Source organism: Macrobrachium nipponense, chromosome 27 (assembly GCF_015104395.2).
Source record: "Macrobrachium nipponense isolate FS-2020 chromosome 27, ASM1510439v2, whole genome shotgun sequence".
In the NCBI taxonomy this organism is placed as follows: Eukaryota; Metazoa; Arthropoda; class Malacostraca; order Decapoda; family Palaemonidae; genus Macrobrachium; species Macrobrachium nipponense.
In genome coordinates this window covers 27,907,783-27,935,721 of record NC_087216.1, presented here as the reverse complement: position 1 = coordinate 27,935,721, position 27,939 = coordinate 27,907,783, and the positions used below count along the sequence as shown (strand labels likewise).

At 37.5% G+C, this 27,939-nt stretch overlaps 3 protein-coding genes and 1 long non-coding RNA gene across 13 annotated transcripts in view; 1 reads left to right on the top strand and 3 right to left on the bottom strand.

Annotated features, from left to right (window-relative positions):
- LOC135200981 (uncharacterized) overlaps positions 1-9,451 on the bottom strand; it is a 121,785-nt gene extending 112,334 nt beyond the window's left edge. For 4 of the 6 annotated variants that reach the window (XR_010311420.1, XR_010311417.1, XR_010311418.1 and 1 more), the window contains exons 1-10: positions 9,226-9,451; positions 6,091-6,216; positions 5,747-5,913; positions 3,696-5,321; positions 2,868-2,979; positions 2,096-2,211; positions 1,779-1,903; positions 1,196-1,340; positions 676-879; positions 349-481 (exon numbers count right to left, since the gene is read on the bottom strand). Coding sequence is in view for 2 of the 6 variants with exons in the window: in XM_064229770.1 (XP_064085840.1) it covers positions 349-481; positions 676-879; positions 1,196-1,340; positions 1,779-1,903; positions 2,096-2,211; positions 2,868-2,979; positions 3,696-5,321; positions 5,747-5,913; positions 6,091-6,124 (2,662 nt within the window). In the remaining 4 variants the exon portion in view is untranslated. The remainder of the gene's footprint in view (positions 1-348; positions 482-675; positions 880-1,195; positions 1,341-1,778; positions 1,904-2,095; positions 2,212-2,867; positions 2,980-3,695; positions 5,322-5,746; positions 5,914-6,090; positions 6,217-9,225) is intronic. The other 2 variants (XR_010311419.1, XM_064229769.1) reach the window with 2 other exon arrangements.
- A 1,189-nt stretch (positions 9,452-10,640) lies between these two features.
- On the bottom strand, positions 10,641-13,031 carry LOC135200980 (uncharacterized). The gene is made up of 2 exons (XR_010311416.1): positions 12,940-13,031; positions 10,641-12,090 (listed from the first exon to the last, which is right to left on the bottom strand). It is a non-coding gene; the product is annotated as an uncharacterized LOC135200980 (long non-coding RNA).
- A 5,386-nt stretch (positions 13,032-18,417) lies between these two features.
- Positions 18,418-19,212, bottom strand: LOC135200646 (uncharacterized). The gene has a single exon (XM_064229252.1). It carries the CDS (start codon positions 19,210-19,212, stop codon positions 18,418-18,420), a length of 795 nt encoding a protein of 264 aa, XP_064085322.1.
- Positions 19,213-23,765: 4,553 nt separating this feature from the next.
- The window catches only part of LOC135200978 (glutamate receptor 1-like), a 111,541-nt gene continuing 107,367 nt past the window's right edge, over positions 23,766-27,939 (top strand). For 4 of the 5 annotated variants that reach the window (XR_010311412.1, XR_010311415.1, XR_010311413.1 and 1 more), the window contains exon 1: positions 23,766-23,960. The gene's annotated coding sequence lies outside the window, so the exon portion shown is untranslated. The remainder of the gene's footprint in view (positions 23,961-27,939) is intronic. The other variant, XM_064229764.1, reaches the window with a different exon arrangement.

Sequence of the window (27,939 nt, the reverse complement as noted above, 5' to 3'; positions counted from 1 at the left end):
AAATCAATAAATTACGGTGTAATGTAAGCAGAAACACTGTGGTACAGTATATTCATACAAAAAGTATTCATTCAGAACCCAAAGACTATACTTGGTACAGTTATGTAATGACAATATAAACATTCTAAGAAATGCACTACCAGCTACACTTATATAAATATGCATTTACAGAATTTCATGCATTAAATTTTCATACAAGCGAGATTAAAATTTCAGAATATTTTATGTTATCCTCTTTTCATTTGTAAAGCATCACAGACCTTACTTTGTAAAGCTCCACAAATCTAAGAAAGTTCTCCTTGGAGAACTACATGTTGTGAAAATAAAATTTTTGACACTAGTACCTACCAATGCAGAAAAATTCCTTGGCAACACTTTCTGCCAGTTTTTCACACCACACTTTGGTAGGACAGAAGACTAAGACAGAGAATCCTTCCAAAACAGTCTCAAGGCAAAGCTGAATCAAGTGGTCACTGTCACCCTAAGATAAAAGAAAAAAAATCCATAAAAGTGTATGCCATGTTCCATTTATTCATGTCAGACATTTCCCATTTCTCCATCTATTAATTTCAAAACTCTTGAATAGCACTGTATTTCAGAAAATACTGCTTTGCCCAATAAAACATTGAAATTGTGATTATTAACTAAAGCAAAACAATTTTCTACAGTACTAACTTTCACAGTTAGCACAGGATCAAGGTCTCGAAACTTCCTGAACTGATAGTCAAATACAGTCTTTCCAATCTTGACCCTTTCAGCAAGGGGAACTGGACGGTAATCTGTGCTGTAAAGCTGAGAGTTTAGCCACAACGCCAACAAATCCAAGTTTGGGAGAGTTGCTGACATACCAACTATCTGTATGCCAGAGTTACCCTCTTCCTGAAATGAATGGTTGAAAACTACTATAATAGCAAACCATGACAATTGATGACCTACAGAAAAATCTACACATCAATACTTCTGAATACTAATGTTGTCTTAGACTCACAAATGTGGAAACAATCACAATACACCACATAAGGTTCTCATTTCACATATATAGGACTGTAAGTGCTGACCTGCATTCTCGGCAAGTCAGCATACTGGGATTGGGTAAATGGATCCACAGGTCAACTGAGTGTGACCAATTTGAAGACAAGATAAAATTACTTCTGTGTAGCATTATCTTTCATTTAAAGACTGGAAAAAACCATACCTGTAATGCATGAGCAGTCTGACATACAAACATAGTTTTTGTTAGCAGGAGTTCTAGCAAATAGCCTCGATGTGGGTCACCCAACATGTGAATTTCGTCAACTACTATAATCCCTAACTCCGCGAAGCGTTTCTCCTCTAGCAACCTGAAAGAAAGATAAATTATATTTTCACAAATGAATTTAATGTATACTCATAGGTTTTTATAAAGTAGAAAAGTATATCCAACGGCAGTATGTAATACCTTGCTTAATAAACATTTTCACTGATTTAAGACAACAGCATCTAGGAAACTTAACCAATAACACTGGTTTGATAATTCAGAAACATACAATTAAAATACAATGCATACAAATTGTTAAAAAGTATGTTGAGACTACAACACTTCACCTTAATGTTATTAGATGGTCAACATTTATGGTAAGCACTTTTATAATTAGTTTTTATGCGAGAGATTTGAATGACATTAGTAGTCTCTGTACAGATTTACAAAGTTGGCTGACTGGGGCACAGAAATATAACTTTGAAGAAAAAAGCAAAATTGAATAGTCCAAAACGGAAACATATGATCTGTTAAACTGTACCTGTTCACGAGATTATTAGCCTTCTCAATTGTACAAATAGCAACATCAGTTACTTTTAGTCCTCCAGGGGGGCCATGAGATCCCATAAACCCTTCCACTCGTACACCTGCTGGACTAAACATTTTCTGAGAGAGGAAAAGTGGAGCATATTTTGAAGAACAAAAAGACACTAAACATCTGCCTAATATTACATATTAGTTTTATGTTATATTGGCATAAAAAGACTAAAAATACAGTACTATGAATTATTTATGGCAACCTTAAAACTTTGGCATTGTTTTAACAAATGAAAAAGAGCAGACAGATGTGGTACCAACCTGCAAGTAGTACATCTTTTCTCTTGCGACAGACACAAAAGGCAAAATGTAGAGCCCCTTACGTCCAGTTTCTAAAACTCTTTTAAGAAGCAGCAACTCTGATACTAATGTTTTACCTGCAAGGAAAGAATAAACATTATGGTAAACTAAATAGTTTTAACATTTAACTGTTACATGTTAAAAAGCTTACTATATATACTGTTTAAGTTAAGAAAACAGCTAGGTACATGTATACATGAGAAAGAGATGCAATAATTCAGTGAAGAGACAAATCAGCTACACCAAGAAAATGGTCCTACAAGGCAAGAGAGGCAACCTTCTTTCTAAAGTAACACAAAAAAGAGGCCTCCCTGAACAAAGAATCCACTAAAGGAAAGGAGTGGGTGGAATAACAGGAGGAGGCAGAAGAGTATGTGGAAATACAAGCAGGTGATAAGATCAGATTATCAAGAAAGCAAAATGCAGTACAGTCTACCAAGCTGTGGTCATGGCCAAACAAACTGCCATGTATTAGTGGGCACGGTCAACGGGTTAAATAGTAACTATATGTCAGTATCATCATAAAAACTTGAAATGCCTCCCAAAATATGCCTAACATCTATAGACTGAATAAAAAAAATCAGGAGTCAGTACCATTCCAGCAAATACAAGGACTGTACTTCCTACAACTTATTTACGTACATAGAATTTAACTAATAGAGCCAAAAATACCAAAACAGAATTTCAGCAATTTTTATGTCCAGTCTCACAATAGCCAGTTCCTAGATCTCACCTGCTGAAGTTGGTGCAGAGTAGACTAGATTTTTGCCATCCAAAACATCAGGTAAACTCAAACATTCAGCTTGCCATGGAAACATTGTCCTGATTCCATTTTCGATATAGCGCTGGAAAGTAAAGAGGATGTTCATTTCTGCATCATAAGGGATAAGTAAATTTTACTTAAATTCACTTATGATAAAGAAGTGCTAAGAGTAACATGGTAAGCAACTAGTGTTTAGAAATAACTGGGTTGAATATCCTATTAAACAAGTGCTTTTACAAAACCTTACACTACCATGCTACAAATTAGTAGAATAAAAAATCAAAAGGCAAGGTGCGGGAATCTTATACTATTCAATAGTTTAGCATTCTTTTAAGGGAACTATGCAAACTACGTACCAGTTGCCTTTGAAATTAGTAAAGAATAAAAAATCAAAAGGCAAGGTGCGGGAATCTTATACTATTCAATAGTTTAGCATTCTTTTAAGGGAACTATGCAAACTACGTACCAGTAGGAATTGTCTGAGCATGCACCAATATTTGAATTATGAAGATCTGGCTATAAAACCAAGCTTTTGGGAACTTTCAGCCTTTTAGCACTTAATACAGTGAGAAACTTACTTTCTGGAACTTTCTTTTATGCCTTTGGGTATGTCCTACAACAAAAATGCTTTTTAGCAATGGTTATTGGGTTTCTAAAGGAAAAAAAATTGTTTTATTAAAATAGATTATCATTGTATTTCCCAATTTACACCACTTACGGTTTACATACCACTATGGTTTGTGGCCACAAATGGAAATGTTATTGACTACAGTACTATATGTACATCAAAATACTGACCTGAAACACAGGCTCTGGTAAACCCCAAGATGCTAAGTCCATCTTAGCTTGAGTTGACAGAAAGCTGCGTTCACCCTTGCTAATATTAACCGATGCATTAAGGATTGACTTTCTTTGTGGTTCATTGGGCGAGTCTCCAGCATTTATGCCAGGCTCTGCAATGTTCTCTGAGAGAGTAGTACGTTCAGTGAAGTGATGCGGTGGGTCAGAATTTTGTTTCTCTAAAAGCACAACTAAATTTTCATCACCCTCCTGAACAGGTATGACTCCTGCCTTGTGAAATGTTTCACTCTGAACCTCTGACTTTGTGGTATTCTTACCTAAGTCACCTGTGTCGCGTAATTCTAACTTGGTAGGTTTCTTGATTCTACCCGAATTTACAGGAGTATGAAATCTAGTGTATTTTCTGATACCAGTTGAGCATTCCATTGCCAATATCTTTGCAGAAGATGCATTGTTTCCTGCTTTCAATTCACTCTGGGCTTGAGATTGTTCTGTGCAAGAAGCCTTATCATGTCCCGCAGCTTTCAAAACAGATCCAGCTTTGTTTAATTCCTTGTTATGACTATTATCTCTACAGCCAATTGATTGTTCTGATATACTGAACTCCAGCTCTTTACTGTTGTTACCAACAATCATTTTCTTCATATTTGAATTTTTACTATCTAATTTGCCTTTTAAAGAACTGCCGTTACTCTCCAATGCCTGAGGAAATATACCATTTGTTTCCAGTGGTGTACAATTATCCTTTCTATTCTCACAGTTTTTGGTTTCATGATCCCTTATCTCCAAGGCAGGCTGTTTACTAAATACACAATTGTTCTGCATAGGTGGTGAAGTTTTGACTAAACTCTGGAAAATGCAAAGATCCTTTTCTGCTCTGACAGGATCACTTGGCTTCAACTTCCCAACTGGCTTGGCAGACAATTCCTCTGGGGTACTATCAAATAGGAATTTATTTAGGCTATCACCATTTACAAAACTACTTTCTGCACTGGGAGGCTCCAAAGTCTGTTGATTATTCAATATTGTTTTCTCAAATTTACTAAACTTTCCTCTAGATATCTCATTCCGTTCATGATGCTCTACATTGGACACAGTGGAAGCAGAATCCCCATTTGCTTTGGGAATCACCCATTTTACCTTTAGCCTCTGAGATCGTCGAATGTTAGCTAACTTGGAGTTTGACGACACCTTCCTCTTACTTCGATTACGCAAGGGAGTAATGGCAATCGCAAGAGGCTTAACAACTTGGTTTTCATCTCCTGGAGACACAATCTCATCAATGGAATTGTCAAAATCCATCGCATCTATGGCTTTGAGGGTTTCATTTCCAATCAGAGCAAACTCAGACTGATCTTTTGTGGTATTACCCCTGGGAAATTTGTCAGCTTCATTCACTGCCATATGCAAAGGATTATCTTTTGTATGTGACACATGGCTCTTTGGTGATTTTCTCGTCTTTTTATCTGATGCATTGCCATTTAAATTAAAATTGGAGCAACCTGCACTTTTCAGCGGTTTACTGGAACCTGTTGGCTTTTTAGATGGATACTGTGCCTCTATCTTATCTAATCCTTCTAAGATTTCACTATCGCAGAATGAATCCCCAAACAAACATTCATCCTGCAAACAATAAAGAATATTAATATGGTAAATGGATTATGTCATGTTATAAAAAAGCCAAGACATCTAAGAATCCAACATTAGTCAAAAGATTTTCAAATTTTCATAAATTAGGATATGTTTACCAAAGGACAAAAACCAACATCAAATTATGTTATCAAGACAACAAATAGATACAATGTGATTCTTGCCATGATTATGAACAATAATTACCATAAAGGCACTTTCCTTTCAACTCACTATGATTTGGATGATATTATCTTCTCTCCTTCTAAGATATAATTTTTCCAAGTCCTACTTAGTAATTACTGAATATTCACAACACATTTTCATGAAACATGCACAATATGAAATAAATAGCATGAATAAATACTGCAAAAAAAAAAAAAAAAAAAAATACATAGCAGCAACCACCAACGACTCACATTCAAGGGCTGGTTATTAGGTGACTTATGCACATCTTGTGTTTCAATTGCAGGTCTCATAAAAAGTGTTCTTACGGAGGAGGAGGAGGAGTGGCCCTTATTTGTCATCTTACATGGTTGCACAGGGATTGCAAACCTTCCCAAAAACTTGTGACGTCGAGCATCACCTGAAAAACAAGGGTAATAGTCCAAGAACTTATACTTTGCGACAAACCATATTAGGTACTGTTACTCTGACAAACTGTAGGGTTATTACTCTGATAATTATTCCATGACATACCATACTGAACTTATCCTCTGTGACAAACCATATTACTGGTGCTCTGTAAAAAAAAAATACACACCTTGGCATCTGGCAGGATCCATGGTGAATGACATACGGACTTCTTCAAATTAAAAATCATCTTTCCTCATTCTGAAGCACTTGGCCCATTTATGAGAGTTCCTTCCAAACTAATAACATTTTAAACCTGGAAAAAAAAATCCAATTAAATGTAACATCTTACATCTAGTAATATTTTGCATCTGAAATTCTAAGCCTACAGCAGATTACTTTTGAAGCGTAACATAAGGATTCACTGCAACGGAACACCGGCAGTGGAACAAGCGACTTAAGGTCAAGTCAAGTTACGACGAGAGGCTGTAGGCCTAGCCTAGGCTATCTTGTTAAGTAGTGCTGTTCCATATTCTGCTCATAGTTTGTTACTCAATGATAGAAATAGGCCTAGGTAAATAAGTATTATCAATAGAAATAAAAGGTGAAAAAGGTGATACCAAGCCCTATAGGCTAATAGCTATGTGTTGCTCTTATGATGGGTGGATTGAGTGCTGAGGAATCAAGAACCAAAGTGATAGCCTGCTTTGAAAAATATAGGCCTAAGATGCTTTCTAGCCTATTCTAGGCTAGGCCTAATGGCTTTACCCTCCCTTGTAGGGTAAACAACCGCAGACGATCCATCATCATTGTGTGGCTCGGCCTTATTCACTCGATATTTAATTGGTGAAACAAGAATATAATTAAATCTTTAAGCATACCATTCAAAAGATTGCAGTTTCAACATAATGTGATATATGAAAGCCCCATACGAACTAAAATAAGCATGTGAGCTCTTCGTAAAATATGTTTTCAAGGCAATTCTGAAATCCAATATGGTGTCAGTCGCGTGACTGGCCGTTCTAACCACAGACAATTCACTATCTTTCCCAGCCTTCCCAGCAATCATTTGAACAATATTAGCGTATATATGTAACGTTTATTGATCTTACTCAAGATTGCAGTTGTAATCAGCACAATAAAACAACATTTTGTTCCTATATTAGTGAAAGTATGAAACTTTTTATTCTCGGGGCCATGGTTTGAACTGAAATTCATTTTTATCTTGTAATCAGTGGTTTTATCCTTACTGCCATCACAGCTGAAACTCCACAGTGCTTATTTGATTGTTATTATACACGTTTTGGTCTTAATTCACTCCTAATTGCACTTGAACTACGTTGCTGTTCCTGGTTCCTAAGCGCTCACTCCACAAACACAGTTACAGGCAGCACACGAGTACGCAGTGTTTGAGGTGCAAAGCTTTATTCCCTTAATTGTTTACTTAACTCATTATTTAGTTTAACTTTATTTTGTTACTTCAAAATGTTTATTTAATTCATGTCTATTATCCATTTTTTTGCAACCAAATTAACCCCAAAAAATTAAAAATATTTCTGATGTACTTATGAGCAGACGATGCGGCGAAAAAATTACTCATTGTTTCCAATCTAGTGGAGCTTCACACATACGCCGATGCATTTACAAACTGTTTCCATGAATTCTAGTTGTCACAGTAATGCAGTAATGATAAAATTGCTGTAATATGTATATATACTACAAATAGATCTGCTAATTTCACTTATTTCCCCGGTTTTGTGTAAGTCTTATACCCAGTTTGGAGGGTAAACACATACCAACTGACAACATTGATAAACAATTGAAGAGCGCAAAATGCTGCAAAGAATGCCGTAGTTCCATTGGATAAGTACTGGTTAGAGGTCGGGGTTACGATTGTTGTGATGAAAGTGCCTCAGCATCTATGGGTACAAGTGGTGTGCGGATTTAGCACAAGAAATGGGAAGTTTGTTGACACAAGCGACTCCGCAAACATTGAGAAGGCGTCAATCTTCTAAACTTTTTGATTTGTAAGTAAAAATTTCAAAAGCGTTTTTGGGTAGTGTGCACTGCATTGGCACAGTTTTCATTACCCTCTGTTTAAATCTTAAAATATGGCCTTAATTTCTAACTTTGGAGAAAATACTCACTTCGAAAGGAGAGTAGAGGTCTTGAGCTCCTGCTATCACCACCAACATCTCATAACTGATGACCATCTCTGGTGTCAGGACGTGTTAAAGTACTTTTTCGGAGGGTGACTAAAACCGCGGTAGTCGGTGAGTTCGACAGTCCACTCGGTTGTTTACCGTATGTTGATCTAAAACTATTAGAATGACCTAAAACGATACCTAGCACACAATACTAGGCCTATCTTAGGCCTACTACTATATGACCAGGCATTCAGGTCAATAGGCCTATGACCTATGAATTACTGTAGGCTTACGGTAGGGCTACGAAAGTTGATAATTAGCCTACTCAGCTAGTACCTATACCTGGTCATATAGTAGCTAGCTCCTAGTACTTACCTAGGTGGTAGATCTAGGGTACTTATCCGCGGCAGCCTAGACTATGGCAGTTGCAGTTTTTCTATGCAGTTTTACCTACTGAATTAGAATTTTAGGTAATATTTATTCGGACGACTGTAATTAACCCCCAAGGGGCCAGTACTAAACACGGCGAAACAAATACATTGGACGCCCCAATCCCTAGTGGATGTCGTATCCGCGGTTACGTTCCTTGGAGTCCGTGCGGACTGCTTCTGTAGAAATACCACCTAGGTATTTCTACAGAAGTACCTAGATAGCTAGTAGTATATACTAGGCTTAGGTAGTCCGCACAGACTGCAAGGAACGTAACCGCGGATACGACATCCTCTAGGGATTGGGGCGTCCAATGTATTTTGCCGTGTTTAGTAACTGGCCCCTGGGGGGTTAATTACAGTCGTCCGAATAAATATTAGTATTACTAGGCTACTTAAAATTCTTGTTCAGTAGGTAAAACTGCATAGGTAGGTAGAACAGCAACTGCCATAGTCTAGGTCGCCGCGGATACCTAGCATAAGTACCCTAGATCTACCATTTTCAATTGTTCTATATAGCCTACGCTAGAATTCTATTACTAAAATGTTTAATTTTGAATATCATACACCCAGTCTACTTCTAGTAGGCCTACGAAGCCAAGGGCGCAAGAAATTCAAAACGCCATCAAAAGTAGCTAGTACCTAGTAGGCCTTATTAGCTAGGCCTATTCTACGCCCGTTTCCTTATCCTACTTTAGCTAGGTACTATAATAAAACGTCGTAAAATCACTTTAAATTTAACATACTTACATATTGCACTTGAATATCGACGACGAACTGGATTAAAATAATAAATAAACAGACGACACTTGACAAACACACTTAAACAAATTTGCGCGGTTCGGTTGACAGGCGCGATGTACCGTTACCTTTGTAACGGCTCTTCGAATTGAGGTTGTTTTATTGCTTAATTTCTGTCTCTTCTCTCTTTTTCTTTATGTTACTTATCATCATCATCGCCATTACTTATTTAACTGTTTGTGACGTAATATGACGCACATATATATGCACGTACGTGCACCATTTAGTATTTAAATGAAACGGCCCTTCGAATTGAGTTTGTTGAAGTACCTTATTTCTCTCTTCTATTTGTTTTTTTCGTCATGTTACTTATCATTATCATCGTTGTTACTTATTTAACTGCGTATGACGTGTTTACATGCACGTACGTGCGACATTTAGTATGTAAATGAACGTTTTATGTGTACGGCTTCCTTTTCTCGCAGTCCTTTCAGGGTCAATCCGCTTAACTTCTCGTCCCCTTTTTTTTCTTTGATAAGGTAATTATCATCATCACTATCGCTCTTAATCCTTTACCAGTTTATTATGTGTAGCCTATATATACAAGTACTTGCTCTGTTCGGTACGTAAATATACGACTCTTTTTCTCGCTTTCCTTTCATGATCAATCTGATTAAACACGGATTACTGGGCCTAAGGCCTACGCACTTCCCCTTTCACTCTAATTTTCTTCGGGTTTTCTTATTTAAAGCATCACCAAAGTTCATAAAAAATTCAAAAACAAGTAGAAGAGAAAATAAGCAAAAATGGAAGATTGAGTAACTAAATAAAAAAAATATATTGTTATCGGCTTTTGCCAATTACAGTTTTTTTTATTTGTATGATCAATAAGAAAAGTATAAAGTCAACATGCGCATACGAAAGGATATCAGTATAATGATTAAAATAAACTTTATATTAAAATGAAGCTTTATATAAGAAAAAAAAACTAATTGGAAGTAAATAAACGTATTCTGCACTCGACTGGTCACGAACTCTTCGCTGACTGCTCGGGATTCCGGAAGAACCGTTACAAAGGACAACTCCAACTACTACTACTATTACAGCTGTCAACGCAGGTGACTGTTAAGGGCTTAATGATCGTTACAACCACCATTAAGGTCCTTAATAGTCATTATCGTCAATTTCACAATCATTAATGACTGCGCACCGTTAAAACTGAGTTAAATAGCCAATTAACAATTTTGTCGGGGCAAAACAATAATTTAAAATGCCATTAAAATTGCACTAAATCACTAGAAGATTCGTTGTAACAAAATTTCTTTATATCTGGCCTTAGTTTTGCTTTTTAGCTTGACTTTTCCGTTATCTTTCTAAAGCAAGTGAGTCCTTGATGGCATAAATTAAAATAAAATAGAGTCAAATGCATTAATATTTTATCTTTATTCATATATACTGTAGTTACAGCTTTTTGTACAATATGAGTTTAAAGTAATAATTATTTCAATCAGAATGTGTTATCCAGAACCTTAGTTTTTAATGTAATAACGTAAGTTTGGGCTATTTACAAACAATAGTTAAACTACACTCATATTTACAATATGGCTACTGTTTGAAATTTACTTTTGGAACTGAAGAAACAATACATGTTGGACATTTGACATGTACTGTCTTGGGAGATAAGCCGAGACAAATTGAGAAATTCTCTGTTAAACAATAAATAAAATAACAGAATAGCCTTTTACCTGTACTCCTGCTACGTATTTCGTTATACTGATTTGAAACTTATCTTGGACATTACACATCTGAATCTCCGTTGCTGAATAGAAGAATTTTAAATGGCAGGAATATTTGTAAAAACTATTCACACAAAAAAAACACAACGCCTACATAATGTCAGCGCACAGGCTCATACAGAAACGCTCATGTTCATCATCATGTGGTCATTTACTCTTCAGACAACAACGTTAAGAGGATACGAATACTGATGAGTTGGTGAGTTGAAGGACACGTGGGCTACTCCCGAATTCGTGCTGTCGCCGTTGAAGGGAGACGAACCTAAGAAACTTCGGCCTCGACTGACTGGGGTTGGCTGGCCTGGAAGGGGAAGGGGACTGGAAACTACAGAGCTTGTGGAATGGACGACGGGAGGGGAGGTGATCGGTACGAAGCCGCTCTGAGCATCTCTGGACAAGAAAGCTGGAGGGTTTTCACCGTGAGATCGATGAACTATTGGAGAAGGTGGTACGAAGGAAGACTGGATTCCTGGGACCTGCTGGACAAACTGAGTTGATGAGGGAGTAGAATGGATGTTATGGGGAACTGGTACGGGAGTTACAGTACTCGCCACTGTGAATCCAGAGGACCCACTGTTGAAATTGCCCAGGTGTGACGACGATGATGAAGTATGGCCAACGCTTGAGGAGGAACCCCCACTATTGAGGAGAGATTTCCCTGTTGACAGGAAATCCAGACTGGACAAGGAAGAAGAAGAAGAAGAAGAGAGGAGGAGGAGGAGGAGAAAGGATCAAAAGTTGATGATCCACCTGACGTCAGTGACCTGCCATTAGCAAATCCAGGATTACCTGCTTCGCCAAAGGGCTCCATCACATCCTTGACCTCCATGTTGGCCACAAAGCCCGTGTCCTCACTGGCCGTGTAGGTGACCACTTGGAGCTTACCGTCAGGCCTCAGGTAAGAGTACTGTCCTTCCACTGTTCCATCCTTGAGAGTTTCTCTGCGGGAACTGTCGAGGAAAGTGGGGCCGTCCTTGAGTTCCCAGGCCACTGAATAGGCAGGATTGGGGTCGACGAATTCGAGGGTCTCGGGCGCAGGTGCAGGTGCAGCTGCAACCACACCGGCTAGAAGTAACACCTGTTGGTGGACACGATCTCTCAGAATTTGGACAGAGACTGTTTTCTATCTGGTGTTAAATTTGTTTACAATACACAATTAATATTAATAAGTAAAAGGAGGTGAAGGAATTCCTGTACAAAGATACAGAATGTGTATACTTTTCAATAACATTTTAGCAATTATAAGTCTAAGACACTGAAATATTTCTGTAACAAACAAATAATTATCATAGAAAGTGGCTTGATTCGGACTTGCTACAAATTTCCTTAACAAGAATGTTAAGTAATTATGAAGAATTTCTACGAGTTACAGCGAAAACCTTTGTGTATGCCTATATCTAATACCTATCATTTCTCAGTCTAATAAACTTCTTCAATTCATCTGATGATCTCAAATATAAGATACAAATAAAACTATATTTCCAAATGGGTACTCATAGCTTGTAATGGCAACATCCCTGAGAGACTACACGAGTTAATATTTGCAAAACAAAGTCCTGCTTTTACAACCAAGTTTCTGTAAGCATGACTAAAGTAAATTAAAAGGACTTTCGAATTATCTCTGTAATATTTCACTAGAAGCAATATTCCCTTCGGTTATTGCAAGACAAATTTTTAAAAATAATTTTAAACAGCATTTTGAAACGGCTCCTGACGCAGGCATCTCCGTTAACTATCATCCCAAACAACTCACTGCATTAAATAAAAAAATAACAATCAATAAATAAGTAAAGATGGCCACACTTGATAAATCCTTCACTTCGGAATGGTGATGACAGTGACACTGATCCTGGAAAGATGGTGATGAAGATGATGGTGTTAATGATGACGAGTCACAGAACGAAGAAAATGGTATAAGTATCTTCACCTGAGCGATCATGGCTGGGAAGTGATTGAGAATTGCTAGGAACTAGGGCTTATATACCATCTCTCTCTCTCTCTCTCTCTCTCTCTCTCTCTTCTCTCTCTCTCGCTACTCGATCATCGAGTCCTGTCCTGATTTCATTATCATAGCAAACAGCACAAATTTCTTGCGATATTTTGTTGCTAGCTATACTTCAGTGTTGTTCACACACACTTCATCGGATGGATGGATGTATGAGTTTTAGGGCAAAAGCCCAGGCACTGGGGCCAAAGAAGCCATTCTTCGGATCTGTATTTCAGTCAAGGCAGTTGGGTGTTTTTTGGTTGGCTGTTTTCCTTTCTTAAAGCGTCCTGAAGCTTTTAGGTATTAAATACATTCTTTCGTTCTTTTTTGACATTACTGGGGCCATAATAATATTCACAGTTAACGTAGTTTTGTTATTTAAGAATTTACGTATGGTTCAGATTATAAACGAATGTTCTCAACCAACCAGATTTTAGTGAATATCAAAATATATGATCAAAGATCCGACTGTAAATAAAGCATAGTCGTGGATAACTCGAATTGCATAATGCAGTGAAAAATCTCTGCTAGGCCTATGGAGACTCTTCAGGTTACTTATTCACGCGTTAACTCCCCCTCTAAAGGCCATTTGCATACGAAAAATATGGCAGAATAAAACGAAATGTGAACTGAAATGTCAGAGATAGGGTACAAGTGAAAAGCGTGAGTAGTGAAATAATGAGAGAGAGAGAGAGAGAGAGCAGCTAAAAGCAAGATTTTGCACCAGGAGAAATTAGGACGAAAGCACAAACAAATTAGATTAGTACTTACAAGGGAACAGAATTCCAGATAGCTTATTAAAGAAGTTTTAGCAGTGAAAACTCAAGGTTACATCAAGGGTATACCCACAATCCTTTGCGTTTTACACATACATACACAAACACACACAAAGCAAAAAGCGCTTGAAATTGCCGAAGGAATCACGGACGCCCATAATATTAACGTCTTTCCAAGCCATTATGAAAGTGCTCGCATACCTCCATCCGCCCCAATGTAGCTAAAATATACTTGTCACCCGCTACTGTGCATAATGCGCTTGTGACTTGGAGCCTAAGAATGACCTTAATGAGAGAGAGAGAGAGAGAGGATATGAAAGCAATGGGTTTAGGGATTCCTTAGACCAATGTTACAGCTTGGGGGCCTGTGTCTTGTTTCTCTTATTTATTCTTTTGACGCCATTGAGAGAGAGAGAGAGAGGAGGTATATAAGCCCTAGGTCCTAGCATATTCTCAACCACTTATCCCGCCATGATCGTTCAGGTGAATATAAGCTCCTCCATTTCGTTGGCTCTGCGATTCATCATCTTCAACATATTTCCAGGACCATTGTCACTATCATACTCTCATCGCCATTGCAAAGTGAAGGATTTATCAAATGTGGACGCCTTTATTGATTTATTGGTTTTTTATATGCGAGAACCAAGCGTTGCTTTTGACGAATATTCAAAGGGAATATTGGAGTCCCTAGCCTCATGATGATTAGGGACTCGTGTAACGGTGAAAGTGCGGGTATATTGGTAAGATGAGAGAATATTTTTGTATAAAGAGAGAATGTGTCCATACAACGAGACGTTTTTTTATAGAGTCATTGGCAAAATAGACAGGATCACCGTCACAGGAATTCGTTCTGTCAGCAGAATCTATGGAATTTATTCTTATCTAGTCGCGTATTCCCTGTTAACCGAGTTCCAGTAATATTCTTAGTCAGTGCTACTCCTATTTCGGAGAAAATGATTTTCGTAAGGGAAATCGAGAAGTTAAATCATGGGTCAGTTTCATGTTAAAAGTTTTAGCTGTTAATTCAGTCTATTATTAGCTATCTCACGAGATATGATCGTCATATATTACTGTCAGTTATTTTACTTTATATTCTCAGTCACCAGATAAACGAAAAATAGTATTACACTAAGAAATGCTAATTATTTGTTTGTTAAAGATATATACTCAGTCTAGGTAATTGTCTAAGTTATTGTCCGTTATTAATCTATCATAGTTATTATATGCAAATTTAACACCAGATAGAAAACAGTCTCTGTCCAAATTCTGAGAGATCGTGTCCACCAACAGGTGTTACTTCTAGCCGGTGTGGTTGCAGCTGCACCTGCGCCCGAGACCCTCGAATTCGTCGACCCCAATCCTGCCTATTCAGTGGCCTGGGAACTCAAGGACGGCCCCACTTTCCTCGACAGTTCCCGCAGAGAAACTCTCAAGGATGGAACAGTGGAAGGACAGTACTCTTACCTGAGGCCTGACGGTAAGCTCCAAGTGGTCACCTACACGGCCAGTGAGGACACGGGCTTTGTGGCCAACATGGAGGTCAAGGATGTGATGGAGCCCTTTGGCGAAGCAGGTCATCCTGGATTTGCTAATGGCAGGTCACTGACGTCAGGTGGATCATCAACTTTTGATCCTTTCTCCTCCTCCTCTTCTTCTTCTTCCTTGTCCAGTCTGGATTTCCTGTCAACAGGGAAATCTCTCCTCAATAGCGGGGGTTCCTCCTCAAGCGTCGGCCATACTTCATCATCGCCGTCACACCTGGGCAATTTCAACAGTGGGTCCTCTGGATTCACAGTGGCGAGTACCGTAACACCCGTACCAGTCGTCCATTCCACAAGCTCTGTAGTTTCCAGTCCCTTTCCCATTCCAGGCCAGCCAACCCCAGTCAGTCGAGGCCGAAGTTTCTTAGGTTCATCTCCCTTCAACGGCGACAGCACGAATTCGGGAGTAGCCCACGTGTCCTTCAACTCACCAACTCATCAGTATTCGTATCCTCTTAACGTTGTTGTCTGAAGAGTAGATGATCTTACGATGTGTAGGCCTATAGACAATTATCTGTGCGAGCCTATGCTCTATTTTTTGTGAATAGTTTTTACCAATATTCCTGCAGTTACAACTCCTCTCTGCTATTCAGTAATTCAGTTAATGTACATATACAGCAGCAGCATTGGTAGAAAGTAATTTTATTTTGCTATGATACACTGAATAACATAAATTTGCTCAGAATTTTTATAATGACCCAAATACATCTTGTTTCCTTTTGAAATGTCTCACGTGGCTCAGAAGAACGTGAATAAAAAATATACAATGGTTGTTGTAGTTTGAATTGAAAATAATTTTTTAATGAATATGCTCCAGATGCAAATTTCAGTTCATTCTTACTGATTTCACTGATGTGCTTCCTGCTAAGAAAAAAAAAATGGTTTGGAAATGCAGTACATCACGGGGATTTTAAAAGACTGTGAAGTTACCTATCTGTTTTGTCTCAAGTATAACAGTTTCTAATACTGAAGTAGCCTATTCCTTGTATTATCAAGCAATTCGACAGCAATCTTTACATGAGAATGAATGAAAAGTTGATATCAACTAAAGTGGAATTGAATTTCGTCTAATCCTAGTGTTCCTAAGAAGATACTTTTTAAAAGATTTAAACCTATAGTACACCTTAAATACAAATCACCTGCCTATAATACATACTAGGACTAGTGATCCATTGGATTAATATGAAACTATGTAACAAAATGTGAGTCTTAAGCTCTCACAACATCACATTTCAGCTAACCTCCTTTCACCAGACAAATTGCAAAATTATTGGAACCTTATAAGATATTTGTCTTGTTTACCAATGACAGGATGACCCATCTACTGCAATAGCCCTTTCATCAGGTAAGTTACCCGAGTGAAAGGGAAAATATATATAAAATAATTCTGGATAAATCCTTCTTTACGCTAATTTGGATGTCCGGGGGCTGAGCCAACGCAAGCTTATCAGTCTAACTTGTATACTATGTTCAGTTCGTCAGTACAGTCATCCGCCCAGTTCTGATTCGTGATTCTTGTTTCAATGGCTAAAGGGTTAGATAACCCAGTGCCTTGATCTAGCCCAGGTTCGAATGAAACTAGACAGAGTTTAGAAGGGAAAATTAGTTTTATCTTAACGGAATAAAACAGAAGGAAAAAAAGGTTACAGAATCTAAGAAAAGGTGAATCAGGAATGGAGTTCTTGAGCATGACAGTTGAGGGGATGTTACAAGGACACCCGAAGAGGTGTGGAACTTACTCCTTGAAATCTGCAGAGCAGTAACTGAGATAGGGCCTGTAGAAACAAGACAAGAAAGGTACCACGTGACAGAGCAGATGGAAGTAAGAAGTTATACTACATTAGCTAAATAGCCTTTGCCTCTGTCTTGTCAAGAAAGAAGATGCCTCCCCGAGTTAGAGAGAGAAATTCCAGAGGAATAGTTAACGGGGACACAATAGGGACAAAATTGGTGAATACTACATCAGCTAAATAGCCTTTGCCTCTGTCTTGTCAAGAAAGAAGATGCCTCCCCGAGTTAGAGAGAGACATTCCAGACAGGAATTAGTAAGGACACAATAGGACAACTTGTGCATCCTACTCATCTACTAGGAGACCTTACAGAGGAAGCTAAGACCTGAAAAATTATGTGTCTGGGCCTTCAAGAAAACACTGAAGAGGTAAAATTGCAACCTTGTCTACCATTCAGATATTAGGAAGGCGGTCTGTAGATAAATTACTGTACTGTACACTGGTAGTCTGTTCCAGTTACAACATTATTTTTTAAATTAGTTTAAAAATCTTGACTTTGAAGACAACAAGTGTTATGTGGAGTCAACTGAGCATCATTAGTTATAAACATTGAAAAAAATGTGCTATTATAATCAAATTAGAATCTTTATTATTCATGAATTAGGAAAATATATACAACCATCACTTATCAACTCATCTTTAACCTGTAGTTGTGACTAGCAGCTTAGGCTGACCAGCAGTGTTGCGAGTAGCAACTGCGTTGACTTTCTTGCGTTGTTTTGGGTACCAGGGGTTGCAACCGTAAATGGCTGTTGGGCACTCCACGGGGTATATAAGTAGAAGTGGGAGGTTAATGTGCCCATGACTAACTTTAGTTAGACAGACTAGGACTGAAATCACATCATATACCAGTCGCTTGATCAAACAGATCCCAATGAAACCAAGAAGCCTTCTTCATAATATGAAAAAGGAAGTTTTTCTTGATTATATCAGTAAAGACAAACTATAGTTGTCCATTTCATCCTGATAAGTGGATTTGGATGTGTAACAAGAATATTTCTGGTGAACTGCAACTTTGAGAGCAGCTTTTAGATCTGATCTAACAAAAACCTACCAAAACCCACACTGATTTTATGTTGAAAACAGATATCAAACAATAAACTTGATATTAAGGATGGTACCACTGGTTTATTAAGAGCTATCTCTGGCTCTGAATAATTTATTTAGTTGTTCATTTCACTATTATTACAGGTAATGTAAAACAAGACACACGGGGAGAATCATAAACATCTCTCTGTGCTGAAGAGATTACAAGACTTTAACAAGAACAATAACAAAGTTTTACAGTGAACACGTTTATTGAAAATGTTGTCAATTTACTGAGGTAACACCATCAAGAGGATAAGAATACTGGTGTGTGGGTGAGCTGAATGTTACATGGGCTACTCCAGATCGTAGGCTTTCTACATTTGAGTGATCTGAAGACCCAGAAAAACTTCTGCTAAAGCTGGCTGGTTGTGGAAGAACTGGGAAAGAACGATGAAGAGTGGCAACTGGTTTTTGAGAATGTATGACGGGTACTGCTGTCACTGATCTGAAATCATTCTGAGCAATGTTGTGCTTGAAAGAAGAAGAGGTTTCTGTTGCAGCTCTGTGGATGGCAGGCGTCAAAACCGAAGGCTGATTTCCGGGGGATTGTTGGAAGAAAGTTGCCTGAGCATTTGGGCTAATGTTATGGAGACCTGGTGCTGTTGTTACTGTGTGAGTCCTTGCTTGTTCAAGAGTTTTGCTACCGAAGTTGTTCAGGTGTGGCAGGGGCGTGACGGAGTGACCAACACTTGAACTGCCAGAATGGAGGGACCTTCCTGTACCCAGGGCACTAACACCAGAAGATGTGTCAATCCTCGAATGGGAAAATGACCTGCCATTGTGACTTGCGTGGCGTGCAGAAGAAGCAGGGTTACCAGCTTCGCCGAATGGAGGCATCACATCCACCAGTTCCACGTTGGCAACGAAGCCCGTGTCCTTGTTGGCAGTGTAGGTGACCACCTGGAGCTTACCGTCAGGCCTCAGGTAAGAGTACTGCCCTTCCACTGTCCCGTCTCTGAGGACTTGGCTGTGGGACTTGTCTAGGTAAGTAGACGCGTCCTTGACTTCCCAGGACATGGAATAAGAAGGGTTGGGGTCGATATAATCCAGAGAATCTGTCACAGGTGCAGCAGCAACTGCAGTGACCAGAAGTAGTACCTGGGATTGTTGTTGTTGTGAAGAAGAAGGAGGGAGGAGTCAGTCACTTGAATGACATAATAGACTGAGATTTTATGAAAAGCAATTTTGTGGCAATTAAAATTGTTACAATCTGATGAGCTGGTGATAAGATTCATGACTGGAATGTCAGTGTAAATACAAAGATTGCGTTTATGTAGGAGATTGGCGGAATATATATGCAAATTATCCATTAAGATTATATTATAGTTACAATAATGGTCATATTTCTTAGTGGTTTAATAGATACTGTTTAATTTTTAAGAACTTTCACTGTAATAAGGCAATGCAGAAAGTTAACTTATATAGAATTTCCATTAGAACAAAAATATTACGTGTAACAGTGATATGAAATAAAATCAACTAATATCAATCATTGATATAAATATTTATGTCACTTTCCTAATTGATACAGATATTCTTGAAAGTAGGAATTATGGTTGTCTGTGCAATTCTTAAAAGGAATTCGTTCAACTGCTTTAAATTGAACGAAGTGTGGTGCACTGACTACCACAGTCTTGCAAGACGCACACCGACTGAACCCTAAAAGCGCTAAGGCACAAACTATGGTCGCGCCAATGTCACTAAACAAGGAGAGAATAATTCTATAGGAACGGAAACAAACCACATATATCGTTACCTGAAAGATCATGGCGGGAAACTGACATGTCAAATGCTATGGGTCTAGCTCTTATATACTCTCTCTCTCTCTCTCTCTCTCTCTCTCTCTCTCTCTCTCTCTCTCTCTCTCTCTCTCTCTCGAATCGTGTTCGTTGCTCCTGTTTCCTCATACTCCCTCTCTCTCTCTCCTTCTTTCTCTCTCCCTCATAACTCATTCCGCTTTCTCCATTATGACATGGATGTATCTTGGATACTTTTCGGATGATGCTGCAATGCCCATTGTTGCATTTGCCCCCTCCCCCAAACCGCCGCTTTCACGAATTCGCCGAAATCCTCTGCGTCAACTAGGAGCCATTTTAATAGACTAAAGCATTTAGGTCTATTCTACAAGACCGTAGCCTACATTATGTTCTATAGTCTATTAGATCAGAGGTTGGGTGAAACACAAAACATAACATAACCTGAAGAAAATGTCAGTTCTCCAACATGGCCTGCGACATGAATGCAGCATAACCGCATAAATACAAATCCTGATGATTTATTATAATACACTTGTTGCTTTATCCTTTCGCATTCAGCATCTGTAGCTTGTGGTACTAAGGCATTCTTCTATCGATTCTGTCATATCCGCAAACGTTATGCTTTCTCTCTCTCTCTTTTCTTCTCATTATAATTAAACATTGTGACCAATAAAAATAGAAAAGGCTGAGGAATTTAATGAATTTTTTATCGAACGTTGGAAAGACGGCTTATGAGAAATCACAAGAGAATATTCATGATAACTCATAGAGACCAGATACCCGTAAATAACGAATCAACTGAAGATGTGATTAGCTTTTTTAGACCTCAGCCAGTTGATGTTAATACAGTTATTCTCACAGTTAAGAATTTAAATGACACAAATTCAGTAGGATCAGATGGAAATAGCCCTTCGTTTCATTATAGATGCGTTACCTGTAATAGCCTTTTATTTAACAATAATAGTCAATACCTCAATAGTAACTGGTATTTACCCAGATGGATGGAAGCTGCCTCATGTTGTACCATTTTACAAGAGTGGCGACCCAGAAAACGTTGAAAACTACCGACCTATATCTCTTCTTCCCATTTTGTCAAATATTAGAGAAAATAGTAACAATTCAATTACTTTGAATATCTTTGAACAAAATAAATTATTGTCCTCTACACAATATGGATTTTAGGGCCTCACCTGTCTACTGAAATGGCATTACTTAAGCTATCGGAAAGGATATAAAAATATTGACAATCAAAAGATAAACTTACTCATATTGTTAGATCTTTCAAAAGGCATTTGATAGCGTTAGCCACGCAAATTTTGTTAAATAAGTGTAGGAAAATGAAAATAGATTCTTTTTTGGTTTAGTAACTACTTACAAAATCGTTTTTCAAAAATAGTCAGACTAGATAATACCATCTCTTCTCGTAAACAAGTACATTTTGGAGTCCCTCCCCCAGGGCTCTATTTTAGGCCCCGTGCTCTTTCTTATTCATATCAATGATATGGCAGTTTTTATACAGGACTACTTCAAAAAATATGGCAAAATTTTTAGAAGACTATCTTCTCGTACAATATGCAGACGACAGTCAATTTTTAATTGGAGGTAGTATAAATGATATACCTACTCTCATCACAAAGGCAGAAGCTATATTAGAAGCAGGACTGCGATATTTTCAACTAAATGGTTAAATGTAAATGAATCAAAAAAACTAAAATAATTTTCATTGGTACAAGGCAAATATGTATTCACAGATCCCATTAGATACCGTTCTAAACTTTAATGGCCATCAAATTGAAAGAAGTGTACACGTAAAAAATCTAGGTATTTATTTTGACCATATCATGCTTTTTGATGTACACGTATCTGAAATATGTAGGAAAGTAAATGGAACCTTTAATATATACAGAATTAAAGACAGATTCGATATTGACATGAGGGCGATGGTAGTTCAGTCGCTTGCACTGAGCATAATAAATTATTGCTTAAAGATTTGGGGAACTACTACTAAACAACAATTACAACGGGTTCAAAAACTACAAAACTTTGCGGCAAAAGTAGTTGATGGTAAGGCCAAAAAAAAAATATGACCATGCATCACCAATTTTAGATAAATTAGAATGGCTAAATGTTGAACGAAGGATTAAATTCGACATTTGTGTAGGAGTTTTTAAAGTTATGCGAAGTTTAATACCAATTTGGCTTTTTAAGTTTATAACAGTTGGAGCTGGTAGGGACAGACGAACGAGACAAAACAATGACCTGTATATACCGAGAACACCACAGACTTGGGAAGTAGATGCTTTACGGTACGAGGACCAACGATGTGGATAATACCCTACCTGAGTCATTGAAAACAACGGCGAATCTTGACAACTTTTTTTAAAGCAAATCTTAGGAAATATATGTTTTCTACAAGATTTTTAAGTTAGAAACTTGTGGATTGGGGTTTTATGTTTATATATGTATATCTGTTTTCAATGTTTTATGGTGTCTACTATAATTTTGCACCCAGTATAGAATTTTAATGAGTTTTACTATTATTAAATTATTTTTTCTATTTTAAAGTCATATTAATGCAAGTAGTGTACCAAATGTATTTTAGTTGCTAGTCAAATAATTTCTATAAAATAAAGCACTATTCATGTAAATGTTAAATTTTAATGTAATCATAAGGAAATAGAGAAATATCAAGATAATCACTATATGTTGTTTCGTATATAATGTTATAATAACCCAATGTATATATATTGGAAATAAAGTATTATTATTATTATTATTATTATTACTCTCTCTCTCTCTCTCTCTCTCTCTCTCGCTCTCTCTCTCTCTCTCTCTCTCTCTCTCTCTCTCTCTCTCTCTATAGGATTAAGCAACTTACAGCGACGGGATTTCCATAAAACATATATTTAGAAAGTTTATTGTGAAAAAAAAGAGCAATGATTCAGAATCGTCAACTAGACCTAATGTAGGTTTTGCGCAATAGTAGTGCGAGCCTATGGAAACCTTTGAGAATGATCAGGTTTGTGTTCTTGTATACAAAGTCTCTCTCTCTCTCTCTCTCTCTCTCTCTCTCTATCTGTGTATGAGTTTCAAATTGCCATCACTACATCTCCTAGAAAGGTTCTAACATATCTAAAAACACTGGTAATAAGTAAATAAATAAATAAGTAAGTAAACAAACAGAATCCGACGCAGATCGAACAGCTAATGACAAATCTATGAAAAATATGACCCAGATCACAGTGTACAGTAAGTTCCAGAAGTGAAGCGACAAATTTCAGAGGATTTCGTTCGAAATTCACTAACTGGCAACTACAACTCGTAGCTGAATTTTTTTTTTTTTTTTTTTTTTTACAGTGAAAGCTCTATCAAGCAAAATAAAGCTAACATATGATGCACAAATGTCAAATCTATGATATTTATAACAATCATACGAAAAATTACGGTAATAGTAATTATTTTAAAGTATAGTAATTACTTTAAACTATAGAAGCGAAACAATTTGAAATTCTCGTTCAACACAGGATTACCAACATTACCAATGTATATTTCGAGCAATGTGGAAACAAATATTTAATATTATAGTGTATTATCAATTATTTTAGCGAAGATACATGAAACCATGCAAGTATCAATAATGTAAAGGGAAAATCTCCTCAACATTAAACATAATCAACCATGAATGCACCTAGATTCAATAGAGAAGTTGGGTGTTGTTGGTAGTTCTGATTCTAGCTTCTAGGACCGAGCATAAAACACCATCTTCGAGAAAGGCTCTAACTGCTGCAGCAGCAGTGCTGCTGCTACCTTCAGGTGACTAGGCCTAGTTCCGGGCATTGCAAGGCTTACGATGCAGGGCCACTCTCTGTTATTTAGGAAAAGATAGAACCTTCAGGACCGAAATCAGGACCTGCCTTAGCACCTGGGAAACAGACTCGCTATACAAAAAAAAAAAAAAAAAAGAAAGACGGTCGCAATCAACCAGAACACCCGTAATATCACCACCTGGTAAGTAGGAAGACGACAGATCCCAACCCCCTCCCCCCCTCTACCTCTACCTCTACCCACAATACTAACTCCACCTTATTCACATCAACCTTTTACCTCAAAATCTTCGAATCATATCCCAACCGTGAAATTTAAGACTGAATTTGCGTAAGTGGGCGTATCATAAGAGAGTGATATCACCCAAATTCATATTTCCACGGACAACTGGTAATCAGTTCAGTCCAGTCAAACATTGTTGTATAACAGAAATTTATGAGTTTATTGCATATATATATATATTATATATATATATATATATATATATATATCATATATATATATATAAAGAAGCAGCCGAGCATGACCAATAGGCCTAGTCCTTGATTCTGAAAACAGACCTCTGGTTATTCCTGACTAGATAAAAAGGTCCTGAGAGAGAGAGAGAGAGAGAGAGAGAGAGAGCATAACAGGAGATACTCGAATTAAAATAATGCTCGCCAAACATATTCACACTCCGGATCGTATGGACAAGAATAGTCTCACTTATGCTGCGCTGGAAAAAAAAAAAAGTGGAAACCTACGAAAATACTTGTTTGGTGCGACATTGAACGCAATTCCACATGCAAAAATTTGCACAATTGAGAAATTCGATGAAATTATTAACTAACAAGCTGGAAAATATATTTCCTTGATTCTTGAAATAGGCCTAACCATGTAACCAATGCTAAGCGCGCATATAACTTATATATTTCATTTAATCAGATGCTAAACTTCTCTGCGCTTTATCAAAAGAAATCATAACAACTTTCGATATAACGCTATAACAGTAGAAAGTTAATTTACAAATATTAGGCCAATGCTTATGCACTCAGTTCCTGCTGCCACTCTGTGGTGAAACTTGATATCACACTTTGAGAGCCGCAGATGTTTCTATGTGGAATTTTTTTTTTTTTCTTTTTAATAAACAGTTATTGAACTAACATTGATCATTCACTGGGGGAAATAATTTCTGCGCTTATACAGTTAATCACTGATACATATTATCAGATAAATAGGATGACAATAATTGGAATAGATATACTAACTGACAACTCCACGAGTTTCTAAAGAAATACGATCAATTCTGAGACTTGTCGCTTCACTCTTGGAACTTACTGTACGACATTGGAAGACATCCCTGTATAAACAACCTATAAGCCATTAGCATGATATAGCAGTTGTATATACCTCTCCCGCCGAATACATCGGCGCCCGCCTCAACCTTTCAAGAGGTGAAGGCATAACTGAAGCCATTAACATAAAGTACAAGGTGATGGCAGCTGGAAAAAATGGAGAAAAGCCAAACTGGATATCTCGATCTCCTTGAGGGTAAAATCTGCTGTCCCTGGAAGAGAAGGGTTTCGATGTAATGGGAATATGACGGTCGGTTATTGGAATCATGCGTTATTATCATACTCGAATTATGGATTTTTTGGTGGTGATAACGCTCCCCCCACCCGGCCCCCCTCCCTCTCTCTACATCTTCAGTTCAACTCGTCTTCTTCTGAAAATGAATTGAAACTGTGGTTCCCTTTTTATTATAAATGTACTGAAGAAAAATTCCTGGCATTGAGATTGCTTACATAAACGGTTTCACGCATATTAACAGAACTCATTTTAGTAAATGAAGATTAATTTTGAATAAAAATAACCAGTGTAGAGAAATTTAGGTTGTAATACGAAGTGACGAGAGACCAATTAAGCGATCAAGCGCCTCAGCGGCGTGGTTGGTGTGGTATTAGTCAACCTCGGTGGTCGCCGGTTTGAATTTTGGCCATTCCATTGAGGAGTGAGAGATGTGTATTTCTGGTGATAGAAGTTCATTCTCAACGTGGTTTGGAAGTCACGTAAAGTCGTTGGTCCCATTGTTGAATAACCACAGGTTCCATGCAACGTAAAAGCACCATACAAACAAACAAAACAATTAAGCGATCGATACTGCTGGCAGAGCATCTTGTCCACAGAGTTACTGAAGACCGCTGTATGGGCCTAGTATAAGAAACTCCACTATATGTCCATGACGATATCTTGCAGTTGTAAACAATTTATTCTCATGTTTGGTTTTAAAATAACGGGATCCGCTTAACACCTTGCGGAACCCCTGACATTTTCACCTGTTTATATGGCTAAGTTGCTAGTCGATACTATAAATCGTCCTTGGAAGGCCAAGAACATCCTAAAATAATTTAAGTACTACTGTATCTTTTTACGTACACTTACTTTCTCTAAAAGAAGAATTTAATCTAAATTCACGTGACACAGGTGTACGTAGGCCTATACCTAGTGGTAACGCGAGTTATGTTGATGGAAAAATAACTTAAGACCGAAATATGAAGAACAAGTGGAATAATTAGAATATCAGAAATAACGGTGGAATCTACAATACAGTATTGTGTTATAATTAAACAACAAAACATTCAATAAATTCATGAAACGTAGTCCGCCAAAGACTGATAAATCACACTCAATAAACCAACTGCCGGCTAGTAGAACCATATCCGCGAGAGAATTAAGGAGAATTGCCAATGAGAAGAAAGGACATGAAAGTAAGTGGACAAGAAGTGATAAAAAATGCATTCTGATTATATTATTCCGCATATTATACAGCACAGTAGCCTCTGAATATGATAGCAAAAACAAGACAGATACCACTTTATGCCCATCACGTGTCCATGGCCATGAGAAAGGTAGAACGAAAGTGAGAGTTGTTTTTCCATTTTTTTATTTACTTTCTTTTTCGTCCGTTCGGAATTTCGGTCACGTGATTGGCTGGATTGATGACGGCGGTCGTTGTGAGATTCAGGATAGCCTCTTGAAAGAGATACATGAATTATTATTATTATATTATTATGGTTAGTCGCATACTGAAAGCAATCGCTATATGCGTTAAACATCACCCACCAAGTTGTAATGGTTCTCATGTCAGGACGAAAGCAAAAGGAAACGTTTTTATATCTTATTCATGATTCTTCAATCGTATCTCTTAGTATCATTTAAAAAAACAGATTTATTTTCTGTGTCGATATTCTGATATTCTTATTTTTACGTAGATGAACAGATGAGGCGAAAATTGTAATAGCGAAATGATTACTTTTTGCACCTGGTTACGTATAAGATCGATGGATATTTGCTGAACTACCTTCTAAACTGTACACCCTGACTTTTGAGTTCTATAGACGTTTCTTATTATCTTGCTCTGTAGCATAACTAGTACTATTAACAAATAAAGACAAGTTTCTAGTATCGGATAAAGTCCTACATTCAGCATACAAAGTCCTAGAGTGCTAGGCCGATAGTACTACCTATTGTACTGTTCTACTTTCGAGAACCTTGAAGATGACTGATACATAATCAAACGTATCTTATTGTCGGACCACCTTAGCATATTTTTACCTTTTATTTATATTTGCAAGTAATGTTGGTAAGTCCCAGGTCAAGTCTGCTTATCTATGTACAGACGGCCAACGAAGAATTGGCGTAGTTTCTTAATTCATTGATCGTTATGGAAATATTGCCATATGCAGGTGTCAGATTATTTATTTAACAATAAATAACATTTCCATTTCAAAGGTGCTATACTTGAAATAAATTACATTAGAACTGAGTAGACCTATTCAACGTATTAAAGATGATTATTTTGCAAAGTAAGGAAAATATATACCGATGGGTCCACGATTTCTAATTTTATTCTCAACTATAGCTTCGTGACAGCATACCAAAGATTTTGAAGTTGGCTTTGCTGCCGCCCGAGTCTTGACTCAACGTATCGTACTGCATTGGGGTGTTGTCATTTCGTCTCCTACAGCCGATAAATAATACACCAAGGCTTTAACATTCTTTGAAAAAGATGTTTAATTAAACTAATTTTGTCCTTTGATCAATAAAATAATTTGCATGACACATTTAGTGGGCCTCAATTGGACTTTGATTTTCCCACATGACTAGCTTAGGTCTATTTTCA